This window comes from Bacillus rossius, chromosome 2 (assembly GCF_032445375.1).
Source record: "Bacillus rossius redtenbacheri isolate Brsri chromosome 2, Brsri_v3, whole genome shotgun sequence".
NCBI lineage: Eukaryota > Metazoa > Arthropoda > Insecta > Phasmatodea > Bacillidae > Bacillus > Bacillus rossius.
Window position 1 is genome coordinate 21,837,470 of NC_086331.1, and position 18,935 is coordinate 21,856,404.

The 18,935-nt window shown below is 35.5% G+C and overlaps 1 protein-coding gene across 14 annotated transcripts in view; it reads right to left on the bottom strand.

Annotated features, from left to right (window-relative positions):
- Positions 1-18,935, bottom strand: part of LOC134529162 (rho GTPase-activating protein 12-like) — a 136,945-nt gene that overhangs the window by 24,012 nt on the left and 93,998 nt on the right. For 11 of the 14 annotated variants that reach the window (XM_063362972.1, XM_063362963.1, XM_063362964.1 and 8 more), the window contains 5 exons: positions 18,682-18,881; positions 18,459-18,525; positions 9,556-9,600; positions 8,746-8,889; positions 3,603-3,818 (listed from right to left, as the gene is read on the bottom strand). In XM_063362972.1, coding sequence (XP_063219042.1) covers positions 3,603-3,818; positions 8,746-8,889; positions 9,556-9,600; positions 18,459-18,525; positions 18,682-18,881 — 672 coding nt within the window. The remainder of the gene's footprint in view (positions 1-3,602; positions 3,819-8,745; positions 8,890-9,555; positions 9,601-18,458; positions 18,526-18,681; positions 18,882-18,935) is intronic. The other 3 variants (XM_063362974.1, XM_063362969.1, XM_063362962.1) reach the window with 1 other exon arrangement.

Here is an 18,935-nt window from a genome sequence, read left to right on the forward strand (position 1 = left end):
AGAATGAGAGTCCATTGTTTACCACTACACTATGAGTTTTCTGCTAGAAATAGAACAACAAATATGTAACATTTGTGTACACATTGTCAAAATAAATTAGAAAATATAAAATCTTTAAAAACACAAATTAAAAATTATACATAATTTATTTGAATACACAAGAATATAATACTAATTTGAAAGTAAAAATAATAATGGAATTACTCAAGACAAAATTTGAAGGTTTTTAACTGTACTATAAACACTACATAATTATTTAAAAAAAATTAGTTTACAAAATTAGTATCAACCAAAGGACAATGAACTGTTTGAAACAGCTAGCAGTTCATTCAGTATACAAACACAGGAAAAAAAAAAAACCTAGCACATTTTACCAGACAAGGCATGTTGTCAGTGTGCAAGATGAAAACAGCAAATAAGAGAGGGTGGAATCCCAAAGAATCTGTGCATATTTGGGGCGAAAACAGTCATAACTAAAAATGACTGCCGGATGCCTGTTATTTCGAAGCATGTATTTATTTGAACAAAAATACTCAAAGATCAAGATAACCAAAGTAAAGATTTGTTTATATCATAAAGGTTTTTGCTTCTGAATCTTGGTGACAAATGGTTGTTACTAGCTTATTAACTATTAGTATAAGCTAAAAACAATAACTCAAAAAGTAAATTATTCTTCTGTGCTTTGCTATCTGTGGTACCAAGGAGTTTGACACCTGATACAGAGAACTCACATCTTGAATATTTTATTTCAAGTCAATAATACCACACATATTAATCCAAAAAATACGCACAGTGTTGTTATAATGTTCAAGCTTTGCAAATAACTGCTTAAAGTGGGTTGCATATTCTGTAAAATTCCTCATCAATAGTATTATGAAACTAGATAAGTTGATCTCTGACCAGATAGCAAAATCAGGTTCCTCCTCATAATTTATTATTTATTCGTACTTTTTTCATTAAAACAATTTTCCATCAAAGAGATAAGAGCACAATTTGTTGTTGATAATTTTTATAAATCAGGGTGTCTACCCATGTTGGGTCACATAATTCCTGTACAATTCCCGTACATTCCCGTACACTAATAAAAAAGTTCATGTACATTTACAGCTTACACTATCACTAATTAGGATAATAAAAAAGTTAAAAAAAAATTGTACAAAAAAATGTTTACAAAAAATATTTTTACCAAAAACTTGGATTTCAAGAAAATTTGTCACAGAAAAGTTAAGCCTACCTTTATGTTAATAAAATTTAGCTCATTCTAGGTTACTTTGCACTGCAGCCAAACTTTGCCACATGGCAACTGTCAAATTTTTAACTTTTATCTTTAGAAGCTGTATATATACCTGTACCTACCAGTTTTGTTTTTATTATTTTTGTTTCCCATTTCTGTATTTTTGGTATATTTAACTTATACTGTTTGTGTATTAACGTATATTTTTTGACGTGTCCTATACCATTTGTACAAATGTCTGTATGGTCAAATGGATGAAATTAAATAAATAAACTACACGCATCCAAAACAATTGTGGCAGCAGCGCTGTTGTAGAAAGATGCATGTGACTTGCATGACCTTGCACGTGATATGCCACTTGCCAAATGCCAATTTTGCCAAACAAGTTCATGTCCAACACAGTACAGTACACCAGCCCCTCTAAGTAACACGGTAATCCATCCAAAGAAAAATGGAGCACTAATCAAAACAGCGCTAAACAAATATGTTTTTGACTTAAAAGAGTGCATGTTAAACAAAATAATTGGTTTTCCCGCCTTTGAAATATGTATGTTTGCTGTACCATACTCCATATTTATCCCGTTTAAAATTTGGTTGTCTGTAAAGTCGGTTTACAGACGATAGTTTAACGTGACGTCATAACAAAACATTGATGAAATGATTGCATACTTTTATGAATAAAATTAAATAATTTTTATTTTAATAATAAAGGAATAATAACTTTTCACTTCACTTTATAAACAGTCGAGTGGAAGAAAGATAGATGCGGCGCAAGCGTACAAAGAGCATAACGGGACACAGCGTAATGGAACAATGTGCGTAACGGGACACTTTTACGTGCGTGCAGCCGGCGTTCATAGATTTATTAGACGTTATGACGTCAAAAAGTTATTTTTTTTTTGGAAACGAAATGCGCTGTCAACTTCAACTAACGCAACCTGGCATGCATGAGATTAACTTACCTCGAAAGCTTCTGACCTTTCTCGCCAGATGGAAGTAGTAGCATAAACATGGCTGTATAAACACGCTCCACGGATATATTAACGTAATTTTATTGCTTGTAAAACTTTTAACTAGACATAAGAAAACAGGCATCAAAAAATTGAATAACTATTACGGAAAAGTGAAAACTAACATTTTTTTTAATTCGTTCTTTTATTAAAATCATACAATTGCCGAGATTTATTAAGTTGCACTGTGTTCAATACAAGAGTGCCGTTGCCATTATGCGTGCGTGTAAATTAAAAATTTTTTGTGGACGAAAAAGAGCGCTTCTTCAAAAAGAGCCCTAATTAATTGGTACTAATCGAGCAGCGTTACTTCGAGGGGTGGATGTATACTCACACAGAGCAGAACTGGCTTGCAGCTGTCGCTGGCCGGCGCAAATAACTTTATCATACGCGCTTAAGTTTTATACACATGTGATAATGGTCGCTTGTATAAAAAATAATACGACACGGCATATAATATGATTTTAGATTCGTGACCACTGAAATCAGCATAAAATTCTTGCATTATATGCCGGCAAATACGATATATTTTGCAGGTATGTTGTCTACTTTCTTCCGATGTTCATGAAACGAAAACAATTTTTTAATAAAAAGATTTATCATAAATAACTTCTGCACACACACAAAGATGCATTATTATTATTACTTACCATCCAGACGAACTTTAACAATAACCACACTATACAACACGCAAAAATAAACTGGATGAAAATTTAAGCATGAGCGGGAACGACCATTAACGAACGACCACAGTAACAAAAAAAACTGGGCGAGTCCACGCGCCTTACGCAAGTGGTTATCACGATTACGCGGCAACTTGTGTTGTTTGATCCCATCGTCTGCATTCAGCACTCTGCAATAAAGCACTAGTATATTGTAGAGAAGCAATAATCACACGATTCACAATTCTGTTGCAGTAAAATCTTCGCTTTTTAATATTAATATATAAATGTTGTTGACGGGCGGGGAAAAGTCAAAAGTTCCCGGACATCGGGATAAATTCACGCACAATCCCCGTATTTTTCCCGGGCAGTATATTTCCTGTAAAATTCCCGTTTTTCCCGTTTTTATCGGTCGGTAGACACCCTGTAAATGTAAATGATCTTATTCTTAGGCCATGTAAGTTTTAAAATTGATAAACTCTAATCAATTTCAATTTCCAAACAATGATTTTTACTCCTCAGAAAATATCCTACAGGCCCTAATATTTTCATGATTTTTTTTCCCCCCCACTTCAGCTAGTTATAGCAAGCAACTAGCATAACTGTTTTATAATACTAGCTCATTTAAAAACTGAAATGTTATTAATTATTAGATACTCAATATAGGTCAATGCTCAATATACATCAAAAACTTACCAAATGTTTGATTGCTCTATCAATCTCTTGGTACCATTTTTCAGCAAGCTGCGCATTGTCAGACTGCAGAAGAACCTGCAATCCCAGGACGGTGCTGATGATGAACACATTTTTGCGACTCGACTCTTTATTGGCGTGGTCAATAAGTGCACCGTTCAAGTCGACACACAGTTCTGGATGAGCTGGACTGCTACCAGAAGAATTAGTGATGTTTTTCTGGTATAAAATCATAAACAAAACAGTTATACCATTAATATATAATACAATTACACCACAAATACAATATATTCACTAAAAAAAATCTAAAAATAAACACAGTTCTAACAAAGGTATATTACATTAACCCATTGTCATGGGGCGTACACGTGAATCAGTAGCGAGTTGCCTGACTAAGACGGTAAAACATCCCGCGAGCATGCGTGTTGCAACAGAACCAGACCTGGGATCAGAACAGCAGTTTCCTGGGCTGTATTGGAATGTTCTCGGACTTATCTACCGTTGCAGCCAACAACTATTTAAGACTGCCAAGCAGTAGACCTGGCCCTCAGTCCACCAGAAGACTTGCTTCAAATATCGCCGCCACAGAGACCAGCTCGACGCCACGACAGAAGTGGGCGACAGGGAGCTCGTCGGCACGATGGAGAAACGTAACGAATGACGGCAGTATGGGATGTTGAGCGACTCACTCGTGGTCCACCGAGTGGCTACTCGCTGGGTGAGTTGGGACTCATCGGTGAAGCACAAGTGACAGGTTGGAGTCCACCAGCCACGACCCGCCACTCACTGGGTGAGTGGACTACAAAGTGAGTTGACTACAAAGTATGTGGACCGAAATGCTACCTCAGAGCGATGAGCAGGGATCCGGATTGGAATCCACCACCAACGAGAGACTACTTACTGGGCGTGTAGTGGTAACCTGAACCCACTACACTGGATCACCACGACCGCAGTTACACCGACCGGGTACTCGCAGAGCGAGCTACTGGAGCCGTTGATGAAATGGCTATCTGCAGAGGTGGGCAGCGCGGAGAGTCAGGGAGCCGCAGTATTCGTCCCTGTGTGGCCCGACAACACTACTGCCTGGAGACACTGCGCGACAAGGTGAATAGTTTCTCACTCGGAGGCGGTCAGTGAACTCAATTTGGAATTTGAATTTTCTAAAGTAATATTTATAAGAACTGGAGACTGTAAATTTAGTGATGCAAGATAATCCTTTTAATTAATTAAAGTAACTTTGTATAGAACTCACCATGATAATGATGAGTACCTTCTTTTAATGTCTTTGATTATCATTTCAATAAGTATTGTAGTGGAATGCAAAAGTGAAACAAGTGTCCTTGTGACAAATCAGAAATATTGTTTCTATAAGTTTACGTAATCATAACTTTTAGTTACAGGCATCCCTGGTCTAGAAGCTCCGTCTTTAGGAAACAAGCTCAGATTTCATCTTGAGTGGTTGATTTGTTTCCTGTGCTATGTCAATGTTGTTTTTGGTTTCAAATTTTAATATATTAATGGGAACGACCTTAGTGCTTCTGAGTTCCAACCTCTCGTATCCCCTAATCCTTTTTAGGTTTGAATTTCACATTTACTGATTCTGAAGCCTTTTAAAATTTAATCGTTGCTTGGTAACAAAAGAAAATGTTTTTCAAGTAGGCTAATTGTGTAAAGAGAAAGAAAGTTTAAAAATTTTATATACTTTAAAATTTAAACTATCCAAAAGCCCATGATAAGATTATGCCTTTATGAAATTGGTCAAAAAGCAAAAAATCATAATGTCTATTAAAATTTTTCAAATAGTTTATGGTACATAAAAATGGAAATTTGCCAAAACTGAGAAGTCTCCACCTTTTTGTCAATAACCTCTGATTTTGATAATCACAATGTGCAACAAAAAAGTACCTGTACTGAATTATTTTCTTAAAACAAAAATTACTTGCCAATCTAATATTTACACATTCCAAAGCCTCCAAATACTAAAGGCATTCCATCACCTTTGGTACTGTTACTAGCAAGGCCACATTTCAACACTCGGAAAGTGTTGCCTACTATTTGTTTCAATCACTGCAACTCCAAACCTTGAGTTCTGGAGAAAAAAAAGAACTTGCAGACACAACAAGAAAGAATAGAAGAGGGTTGTCTGATTGGAATGGACTGAGCTTAATGTTTCATGGGCATTAGAGAGGATAAGAGGTTATGAGGAACTACGTCATTAATTGAGTACTGAAGGAATGAATAGGCTGGGAATCAGTAGTAGTCTGAGAAAAACCAATGGCTCATTGCAACGTTCCTCCACTTTATAACTTGCAAAAAATCAGAGGTTTGAGCTCGCCGGAAATTTAACCTGGATCACCTTGACGGGAGGCCACTGATCCTACTGTTACCCAATTAAGTGTGTCCGATGGAAAGCATGTTGTCTCTGCATGGAAAATTTCTTTATCAACATGCTTATTACATACACGTTTGACACCCTGCCATTTATATCCATAGTTTTTTATCACATATGCAACTAAAAAAAGGTTTTCTACAGATAAAATGACCTGCATATTTGTAGGTATCTATTTGCCATATTCCACACACTTCCTCCAAAATTATCAATACAGTTGTCTGTCCTGAATCAAACTAAAACTAAAAACTATCAAATGACAGCCAAGTAGACATTTAAATTCACTACAAGAAAAATTGCACTATGCCTGAGTTAGCACATACCAACATATATATATATATATATGCTATTACCCTATCAACATCACAAGGACAAAACCAAAAAAGGGGAAAGGCAAAAAAAGTAACTAATTGAAAGACTGGGATTAACCATGAGTATGTTTAATGCACACAGCAAAATCATACAAGACTTTGACAAAGATAAGTGCTATAAGCAATCAAGCAAGAACCAGTTAATAACAAACCAAGGACTCCTTTGACATGGGGGAGGAGTAACTTCACTGAATATTTGAGAAGTAAGCAAAAGGGGATCTGCAAGGTGTCAAAGCACTGGAAGTGACAGGCTGGGCCTCTCTCAACTCCCAGACACATCCCTTTCAACACACCCTTACCTCTATAAATTATTGCCCTAAGCAGAACTGCAGGACACTATTAAAGCATCTCATGATACTTCATTCCCAAAATATGTGACTCTTTGGATCAAAATTATCCTTACCATTTCAATGCACTATCAACAAATAAATGCCTACTATTATTCATATAATATAATTAATAACTTTCCCTTATATTGTAAATTCAGACTATTATTATAACAGGTTTAGAAAATAAACACTATACCTATCACTTCTAGTGATTAAATCTATAAAGATATATAAAGTTTGGATACATATTCTCTGGAATTTATAACCTCAAAATATAAATAGAAACCTCTATAAAATTTACAACAACTGTTTAACCTCGAATTAAATATTCAAACATGAATAAGGATTTATTTAGGACTAGTATCTCTTTTATTTCAGAAAATATAAATTATTGCCACTTTAGTTCCATATACTGTTTCACAACTAATTATTCTAAATACTGCAACTATTATATTTTTTCAACATATATGTGCTTTGAACAATTTTACTTATCTCCCTATTAAATTGAGCCGGATCATGACTCAACAAGCATTATTTACTATGCCACACACACATTGCACCATTACACTAAATAGCACCAAAACATTTAAAGTTTATTGAACACTTGTCAAATAAATCCACAACAAATGTTTTTGTAAAGGTACTCTTGTTTAAAATCATTAACTCTTCTAATAGATTATCCAAGACAATAATATCATCTTACTAAAATGTCCAAAAATAATCGCTAAGAACATTTAAATAAAAGGCCTACAGTTCTGCAAAATAAAAACAGGGAAATAACAGCTGGTTGAACACATATTCCTCAGCTAGGTACTGAAAAAGCTTAAACAAATTTAATAATTATTCTGCTTTCTCTAAAAAAAAGAACTAGCCCTCTTGTAATCCCTTATTCATGACACATTGACGACTTACTGTTTTTGCAGCAGCGAAAATCTCAAAATGTGGCATACAATTTAATACGCAGCCCGTAGCCTGGATAAGACTCGTTGCGGAAACCAAACAAGGGAAACTTACAGTTACAGCAGGGCTGATGATTAATATTAAATTGCATTTTCCAATTTAATACACAGCTGTAATCAGCTGAACTCTTGTAGCACATTCCACCTGGTATGGCTGACAACCACAACAGCAAAGTATAAATCGTAGTTGCAGAAAATAGGAGTGACTTCCCTATTCGACACAGCAAAGGTTGGGAGCTCGAGAAAATATTACGCCATGACGGCGTTAAAATATTAACTTGTAGAAGAATACACTTCCAAATTGTAATTATTTTCCTACAGTTATTACCATTGCGACACACTTCATATTGCAGAAATACTCTCCACTATAGCAAATAGCTGATGATCCCAAATACCTGCCTTGTTAACAACTTGACTGAAACACCATTTCCATCTATATTGCAATTTTAAACAATATTCCACGAAAGAACCACATTGTTGTTCTCTCCTGTATTCATTCACGTCTCTCCACGAATGAACAACAAACAACCCACACTCCACTCACAACACTCGCCATCCTCACCAGGTCACAACTACCAAAGTCACAAAAAAAAATACCTTGGCAATTGCTGAGTGTCTGTAAAGCCCGCCAATCTTGCTTGACGACACAGAGCGCAGCTCGCATTACATAAAATCTCCCCAAGAGCCACAAAGCCCAGCGAGTGGTGCGGCATACAATAGAAGCATGCACCACCACCACCACATGTGTGCACAGGACGCTCACAGATAGCGCTAGTGACTCCAGCACAAGGCAGAAACACCACGCAACAGCGTAACACCACCAAACCTAAAGTGGCACTCCAAAGGGAGTGTCCCATTAGATTACAATATAAATGAAAACCACCTGCTAAGTATCCACATCTGAATTCCCCAATAGTAAGTCGTGTACTGATAAAAAATAATAATTTGCTATTTTAACAATATGCAAATAACACCAAGCTCTACCACAACTACAACAGTTAAAATTGTCTTACTCAAACCTAAGAGTTACTTAATTTCACAGCTAAGCTATCCTTTTCAATTAAAATACAAGTAATAAAATACCAGCTGAGCAATTACCATTGCTGCAAAAGCCTTGTTATCCTTGAAGATCAACAAGAACAGTTCTGTGAGCACAACATAGGCTGGAGACCAGTTCTTGCGTAACCTCTTGCCATTTTCAGTGATTTTGGTACGGTTCAAAGGACCCTCCTTCAGCACACCCTAGAGAAATTAACAGGCAACAAAAGTCCATTAAATATTCCAATATACATGTTTGGAAATTGTGAGGCATTAATTTAATGGGTGGCAGGGAATTCCAAAACAAGCTATTTTTGTCAATAAACATATGTCCGTGAACACAAACATGCCAAGGTACAGGTGTGAACAGTAGTAAGCAAATTTGAATTTCGCACCTAGAAGGGCATAAAATCCACTTGCTGAAAAGACTAAACTGGGAGTTTCATACCAAGAAAGGATGATGTACACTAGACTGCTCGTTGCTAGGGAGTTTGGCTAACTCTGAACATCTGCACAGCTGGACGCCTGCTTCCCATGAAGTGTTTCAACATGACTGCATGGCGATTGTGCATTCTCTCCGTCAATGGAGCAGTGCTCTTGTGCCCGCAAAACCTACTGTTTACCCCTGTAAATGTGCGGGTTGCATTCCTGAGCATATGTTCCTTAACAAAAATGAATCCTTTTAGCATTCCCTGCCATCCATTAAATTTATGTCTTGGGGAGATTACAACCCCTAAAGGTAAAATTTATTTTCAGTATAAGTCAGGAAACAGTAATAAATAAAAATAAATGTAAGACATTTCAAAAGAAAAATTTGGTACTGCCATGCATTAATGAGTAATAGGTGTAGTAATCATGCTAAGTGCATACTCTTGTCCCTTTCTGTGTAATATCTTCTCCTTCAAAGCTTCTGACCTGAAATCGGAATGAAATAATGTTATAAAAGAGGGCAAATTAGGCACTACAGAGCAGTTATAAGAAAAATTCAAAGTCTGTCCCATGATTGTTTCTTAAAATATCTACCTGTAAGACTAACTTAGTGTCAGTTTGTTTCATTTGTTACAGTCATGAATTGGTGTCATATTTTTTGCGTATGATTGTATTCATAAATATTGTCCAATCAGTTGGGAATGTAATGTTCTTGTTGGTTCTGCACCTCGTAAAAGAGAACATAAGTGTACTATACATGTCTTAAAAAAACATTTGATATTAGAACTCTTAACAAAAATGTTCAATGAAAAATTAAATATGCACCATAATCTTTAACTCTCATTCTGACATAAAATAGCAGGCTGTGTTTTCAGCTTTGACCTTCAAACAATGATTTCTTTCAAATGATATTAAATTGAAAAAGATAAAATTAATATCACCAAAAAAAAAATAGGGAAAAAAGAAGGTAATGTTTAACATGAATACGACTTTGCATCCAAATATTATATTGCCAGCAACATTGTCATCAGCCTACTGTTTGCTGTCAACATTTGGATTAAAATTTCCTGATATTTTATAGCTTTCATCTCAGTGTATGCACATGTATAAATATATTCAATTTAAAGATAAAACTGGCCGAATCAGCAAAAAAAAAAATTATTTTATAGTGTCTATTGCAAATTGGGTGATTTTTTTCTTTGATATGAATTGCTTGACTATGGAGCTCATAGAAAGTCATAGATTTAGTAGTTATCTTTTCAAGAAATTGCGAGTTTAACAAACAATGCACCTCACTAAGCATGTCTTCAGATTGTGCGAATTCATTTAACGCTATGCTAATACTACTGCCCCAGTCTTGAATAACACGTTTGTAAATTTCAGTTATCACTAAATTGCCACAGGCAAAAAAAAGTCTGGCATGACGCCACGAAGTCTGTTTCAAATTGGTAAACAACAGTGGTATACAGTTAGCCATACAAAGGAGGACTACAGTTCTGACTTCGCTATTGACTGTTGTACAAACATTAGCTATGGCAAGTTAAGTTACGGCTATGGAGTGTAAAGGACCAAATGTTTTTAAGTCCGCACGTATGCCGCCGTGCCGTACTGTTTTCGCCCGGCCACAGACCGGGCCATGATAAACTTCAGTCTAGCCAGTGGCAGGGAACTAGCATGCACAAACACAAAGCAACGTCTGCCCATTAATCTGCCGGTAACTGTATGTGCGCAAGTACCTGTAGTTGGTATCATATTGGAATCATGGCTTCCAAGTGAGAGCGTCATGCATCGTGATCACGTCTTTTAAACAAAACCAGCAGTATTATGGCATGCAGAATGTCATGACAGCCCCAATTATGTTGGTCACACTTTAGTTTTAAGCAAGTCAACTGGTCACACAATCATACAAAATAAGGACTATCAAATATTTATGTAAGTCTGATGTGTTGGTTGTACTAGAGGGAACATATTTGACATTAGATACCGGAACAGAAATAAAGGCATGATCCACATGGAAAAGGTTGTTAAATGAATGATGCAATGAAAAAAACCACGGGCCTGACAGGATTATGTGAACTAAGCAGTGATACAGGAATAATCACTTTATTTTTTGAAAAATTAAAATTTAATATCCCGACAGTAATATCGGTTTCACTGCCAGTAAAAGATGGTTTGGAAAGTTCGCTGAAAGGTGCGCAACGTGAGTTGAAAAACACGCCCGGGCGGGCAAGTCAACCAGCCGACTGACGATAACCATCTCCTGTTACGCGGTGTCGTATTTGTCATACAAAGTATTCTATGGTAGACTTATAAAGATAAATGGTGTGAAATATTTATCACTGAGTATTATTCTATGCATTTATATTATGTAAAGAATATTTCCCTACACATTTTGGAACATATTGTCACGTGGTTAAAAATTGTTATCATTAATTTATTAATCATTTTATTTGTCGGAAACAAAATTTAAATCTATTCTCTAGTTCGTGACTTGGTTTCCCTCAAGCTCAGATGTTGTAACACTTTTGATGTAATTTGGGTCTCCGCGGGGCTGGGAGAGTGCGAGTCTTGCACGTATTTGTCTGGGGGGCGCAGGCGTGACCGCGTTTCAGGCCAGCTGACGTGTTGTTGTGCTGCGAGTCTGGAGAAACACAGCGCAGACTTGTTTACCGTTCTTGTGAGGCCAGCTGAGAGTGCAGATTGTGTGCGGTCGCCGTGTGCAGGTGAGGGTCGCAATCTAGCGGCCAGTTTTATTACGTGGACATCACAGCGCGTGGCCGCGCGGCGGGCTTGTTTTAATAACTTTACGTGTTCGGAAAAAACTGGAAAACTTCCCGTCAGGATGTTTTTCCCGTAGGGGTTTTGGGGCCAAGTAATTTGGTTAAAAGGGACGTGAAATGTTTCTTCGGGGCTGTAATCCTGTGAAAGGCTGTTATGCTGCCCGGCCGTGTGTCGTAGGGGTGAGGGTTAGGTGAGTGAAATGGCGACTGGATGATGCCTTGGTCTTAGTCTTCCGCAACTTATGTTTCTTCGTAGTTAACTTTAAAATTCACTTTTGGCGTGGTAGTTGCTCTTAAATAATTTTTGAACAATGTTTTGCTAAATTTTAATGAGGTCAGAACTAAAGTTTTCTTTTATTTTCCATTTTAAACTCTGTAATTCGTTTGTATCAAGATCCTTTTCTTACATGTTTATGACGACGTTATCGAACTAAACTGAGTGATTATTAAAGTATTTTTCTTGTTAGTGAATGTTATTGATAATTTTAATACTGAAGTTGCGGGATAACTAATGACGTTTGGCATCACTCGGTGACACGGAAACTTATGATAAGAATAAATTAAAAATGTTTGTGGGTAGAATAATGTAATCATAATAACTCCTGGTTTACTTTACAGCGACCAAGCGGCTTATTCCTTTTATTATTGGGTTAACTTTGTTTAGGAGTATTTCTTCTCCTGTTGAAATGAAAGCTTGACTGTGTGTGTTTATTTATTTATTTATTTATTTATATGTATTTATTTATTGTAGAGGACATGGAAGGTTGCACCTCATTTGTTATCACTATTTATTTTCTTAATAAATGTTATGTGTTCTATTGTTTTTATGGTTGAGGGCGTACCGGTGTTAAGGTTTGAATACTGGTGGAAAATAATGGGCGCCACCACGTTAGTGGGCACGTGGACCCGGCTTGAAACTCTAACTCAGGGCGTTACGTGGCCTGTGTGCGGCGAGATATTAGCCCTCCTGATTTTAAATGCAGCACCTGTTCCTAACCAAGCCCGCTCTCAGCGTCGGGCACGCTTCTAATTAACCACAGTGGGCTCTTAGGGCGTCCCACACACCGCTGACTGGTTAAGGACCCACGTGGCCCCCCCGAACACAAAGACACGTGACTCAATTAAGTTGGTTTTATTTACTCACGTTACACGCCCTTATACAATCCTTCCATGATACTGTTATAAAACGCCCGAGGCACGAATCGATTTAGGTGAGGAGGCGAACCACGCACGTGGTCGCCTCAAGTCGTTACTTAGTACACGGCTGACCAAAAAACTCCGGAGAGTAAAGAATTATTAATTAAACAGTCTCTCCGACCGAGAGAGGCCCCGAGGATAGGATGAAAACGATTTGAATAAAATTACTTAACAGAACTACTTCTCGGTGAAACAACGGTGATGTCCTTGGGGTGTCTGCAGAGACATCCGCTCTCGGCCGGCAGAAGAAGGAGACTGGGGTGAGACAAGGGCTTGCGGCAGGCAACATGGCGCCCTTCGCGCCGAACACAATTACCGTTAACATCTTAGCTATTGCGTGTCCCGGGTTATTATTGAAAATAACATACTCTTTACAAAAATTAGCACTTCACATCCATGAACAGACCGTCTGTAATTATTACTTATGTAGTAAAAAATAGTTTAAATCAAGTTACATGTTAGTTCCACCGTCGCCCGCTAGGGAGCGTCCTTGTCCGTGCTTGCACGTATTTTACTACAAAAACATCATAAATTAATTAAACAAAAGACACTCTCAAACATAGCCGTCGTGACACTATTTTGGGGCGAAAAGAAAAGGGTTACAATAATTATTAATACATATAGGGGTGCGGCGCAGTGCAGCTAAGTGCCCTCTTTCCGGGCTACCAACGCACGCACAAGCGGGAGGTTTGAACAGAAATGGTGTTTGGGCGGTGGCATATCGGATTCGAAAGGGGGCCGCAGGCCCGGACGACGTCAAGGTTATCTTATTTTTATCAGTATCCTTATTTTTCAGTTCTTGTACAAGGATAAACCTACTAAAATGATTCTAGTGCCGAGAAGCTCTATGGCTAGTTAAAGTCTTTATTTTATTATTTATCTGAGCTACACTTTTAAGAAGCGAACACCTCCCCCCCCCACCTCCCTGAAAGTGAGACGTGACAATATTAAGTAAATTAGCCTTGCTATTTATGGAGAGCAATGTTTCAGAATACACAATTTTGGCTAGCATGAACATTTTTAGGAACACATTAGTTATGCTAAGTGAGGGATTGGTGTATTGAGTTGGTGATACAAATAACTTTTTGAGCATTAGGAAAGATACACTATTGGATAATGTGATGGTGAAATATTTATAGGAAATAAGGAGCATGAGGAAATGTCCCAGCTTTGAGACTTATAATTGAAAATACAACATTTTGTGGTGAACAAGAAGTGACTAAGATATCACCAGAGTAATTACAAAATTCCAAATGCTTAGAGGCAACACATGCAACAGTGATATGAGACAATACTTTAATATCAGAAAACCATGCTATCTACAAAAATGGTAACATTTTGAATGAAACATGCCCAACCTAGTATCTGACCCAGTTCAGTGAAAGCAAGTTGAGTGGTATAAAGTCAGTGGCATGTACAATTTAAAGGTTTGTAATGTAAAAGAATTTCTAATTGTTTAAATATTTTACTTATAAAAACTAATGTTTTGTCCTTTAAATAACTATCACAATAAAAAAATTAAAATTATTTAACCTATAGTCAAACTTCAAAATTCCCTTTCAGTGTTAAAAGAAAGCATTATTCCACTACCTGCTGAACTCCCAAACAAGTTCAAGTTTAACTGTGGTATCAGTAAATGTGTGAATGAATATGTGTGAATTGGGATCAATTATCAGAAAATGTAATTGTATATTTTTTTATGTTGTAACAAAAAAAATTATATATAGTTAAAACAATAGTGTTAGATTAATTTTTAACATCCTCTCTAATTTCTATTTTCAATATCTTATGAATTTCATCTTATGTGATATTTTAAAATTATTTTTGAATTTGCTAACGATTTGTAAATTTACAGTATGTACATAAATAAATGTCCCAGTTATAAAATTTAATGGTATCAACTATCAGTATTATAGTGTGTTGCTTCAAGGTCACAATTAAAGAGTAACTCAAATAGTTTTAGATAAGTGCATGTGCCTATACTGCTTTGTTGTTTTCTTTCTTGCAATGCGAAAGAATGGCTCTTTCCCTGATTAGTTGTGGTGAACCGTAAACTTTATTTGGCAAAGGATGGAGTACTTCTCCATTGGAATCTCTTTGTAGTCCAGTCACTTTAGCATAGAAAAGGGGCCAACCTCAGAATGAGATATAATAAGCTGAATTTTCGTATATACCTACCTTCATTTTGGCATTCCAAAAGTTGTCTCAAAAGGCTAGTAAAATCTTGTGTCTGCGTTGTAAGTTATTCAAGGTGAAAGGTATAAAAAAAAATAAAAAAAAAAATAAAAAAATCACGATTATCTCAGTTTCTATTGCTCCAATGATGTTAACATTTATTATAAAAATTGTAGAGCATAAAATTTGCAAAAAATTTTATTTGAAACATTTTTTCATGCGCTCAACTGTTTTTGGGATACAGAGCTTTGAGCGGGCAGCGCTCAGCCATACATACTGTAATGCAAGGTCAACCGTGAATATCTGTTAATACTACCTTGAATTATGAATTATTTGTATTAATTATCAGTTATTACATTGTATTTAATAACATTGTACATATTTTTTTATATATTCATTTAATAATACTTACCTACTTTGTGTAATTAAAAACTCATTAAATGAAATACTTATTGTATATATTAATTTATTGAAAGTAGATTTTAAGTAGAAAAATACCTACAGATTTGCCAGAGTTGAGGCAGAGAATTGAAGAGGCTATTACTTCCATTACTCTGGACGTGTTAACAAAATTGTGGGAAGAATTGGACTATAGGTTGGATGTGAGCCATATAACTAAAGGTGCACACATTGGACATTTTTAAGGAAAACTAGGTTAGTTTACCTTCAATTTGATGTATGATTTGAGGTAAATAGTCTAAATTAATAAATTAAACTGTTATAATATACCATTGAAACTGGGACATTATTTTACGGACATCCTGTAGTTTGTATTTTATTGTATTTATAAGAACTTCTTATTTTTTTTGCTATACTTTTTTTATTAGTAAGCTTATCTTACATGCACATACCTACTTTTCAAAGATTTAAGTGGTTAGGTGTAAGACAATGCAGGCATCGCCTTAACTTCCCCACATAAAATAAGTTACTAAAATTAATATAAAAAATTAATTCTGCAACTATTGTGCACAGAATTACCAAAAACTGCAATCACTGCATACTTAACTGTCGTGTAAACATGTTTACCTGAAATAGCTTAGTTAAATTTAACCCAAATAATATCAATATATCATACCCTTTGTATAATTATTTTATAAAAAGTGTAAGTACACACCTGCATTAATGGCATTAATTCCTTAGCATTAAGGAATAAAAATACTTTTATAATTCTAGCCTCAAAATTATAACTAAGTGCTTATGATTTAACAAATAAGATGTACGCATATAATTTAAAAAAAACTATTTTCAGTTTTAAAGGGCATTGAAACATATATACAAACACAAACAGTCTGCTGTACAACTAAATAAAGAATACTTCTCATTTATACTCATTGCCATTCAAATTTACATAACTTTATGAAATAGAAAGATATTATTTTCTGGCAAACCACATTTGTAAATACTATAAAATAAGTTAGAATTTACAGAAGGATAGTAAAAAGATAATTTTAATTAATTTATACCACTAATGTCTTCATTTTCTGAAACTTATTATTTTAATAAATGAAAAATAAGAATAACCTTGTACATGAGTTGAAAATTAAAATTTTTTTTACTCATTTCTCAAATCAATGAACAAACCCATGTCAATAGTTTTTATCTGCTACTTATTTATTTGGTAGTTTACAAATATAAAATCTGTCAAGTTCTGGACTAAACTACAGTTCATCTTTTATGTATCGCCCACTTTGGCTTTATTTAGTTTTACGGAACTTTTCTGATGTTTGTAAATCAGTACACTAGCATGACTAATCTGATTTACTTTTGTATTGGTAAGTTTTGTTAGCCAATGAATTTGATTACAAATGGTGTTTATCTATACTAATATTATAAAGCTGAAAAGTTTGTTTGTTTGTTTGTTTATTTGAGCGCGCTAATCTCAGGAACCACTGGTCCGATTTGAACAATTCTTTCAGTGTTGGATAGTACATTTATCGAGGAAGGCTATATATAAGCTATATTATATTATCAATAACATTAGGGATCCTTACTAAAAGTCCAATTTAGAATCAAATGCATTGGAGGGGGTTAGATACAACATGCAGTACACGTACAAAGTGTGTGTTGACAATGCCGCAGGCGCTAGAAGTTTATTTTCTATTGCCTATTAACATTGTTGCCACGCACTAGATGCCTTATCATTCTTAATTTTCCCATACAAGTAAAAAACACCCGTGTTATATTAACAACGAAGCAATCAGTACCCTCATAAGAGTTCAACTAGTATTTAAATACTTTTTATCACTTTAAATCGCAAACCTAAACTATTGTTTTTTTTTTCCTCTCTCCGTGTTTAATTTGTTTTTTTATTGCCCTTTTTTCCAAGTAAATATATTTTACAGACTTCAAACTTCACAGTAATGTTCCTTATGTTATGCAGGATGACATTTTCCGAAAATTAGATCCCATGGGTGGTTAAAACCAGACAACAGTGGGTACTTTGTCTGCATGAGAACAGGATTTGGCATTGTTCATGCCTTCTGCGTCTCCATGGCAACGGGCATCGCGCGGCAGTGGCGTACCTACAAGGAGGGGCATGTATAATGAGCGGCGCAAGAGTGATCTGCCTGTAGACTGCTGTAGCGAAGTACAGGTACATCAGTTGTACGTTGCGTGCACGAGTCGGGAAACCATCGGTGCTATTCATTTTCTCTCCGGTACATTATACAGCATTGTAATAAATTTTCACTGTTTTTTTTTTATTTACCATTACTGTAAATGGGAGATGTGGCTTAATATTTTTCCATTAGTATAGCCGTGCGAAGCCAGGTCGAGCAGCTAGTTTCTTATAAAAATGTTACATTCACTGCCGTTACATTTCACAAGTATAGTCTACAACAAAAACCAAATAAATAGTTTTGGTTTTTCTATTAAGCACTTAATTTTTTTTTTGTTTATATGCACCCATGGAATACTGTATCAAAACTATTATACACATTTAAAGGGTTAAAATGTTTTTAACTGGAAGAGAATTTGTGAAAATATGACATAAAATATTACAAATTACATTGAAAATGGTGATTAATATGCATCAGAAAGTAATCGAATATTGGGTCCTTAATTTGTTAAAAATGATAACCTATGGTGTGAAAGTGTCATATTTCATTATGTAACTGCAAGATTACTCATGCACAACATCAGTAAACATTCAACACAAACTTAAAGCATATGGTAATACATATAAGCACTAACCATGTCTCCTTTCCACAGCTGAGGCCACTCACTGGTTGTGGAGGATTTTAAAAAGCCAGATTTATGCCTAAGAGAAAGAGAAAAAAATATACATCACAAACTATTAATTAATTACAAATCATACATAAACAACAAATAAAGAAAACAACCAAAACATTCTAACAAATATAAACTAGCAGAGAAGCATTCATTACAAAGCATTACACAGATCAAAAACACATACTTTGGATCAAAGAGGACCATGGATCGAGATTTGCTGACCCGACCATGGGATCTCATTTCTTCCACAATATCTTCAGTAAAGACTTGTTTATGTCTCAGTGGCAAGTCTTCATCATTCTCAAGAGATTTTAAAACTTGTTCTCTTTTTTTCTTAACATTTTCATTTTTTGGGATCACAGACATTTGGAGAGCTTCCTGGGTCTGAAAAATATTTTTAGCAGTTAAATAAAACATATTCACCAATCAGATATTCAA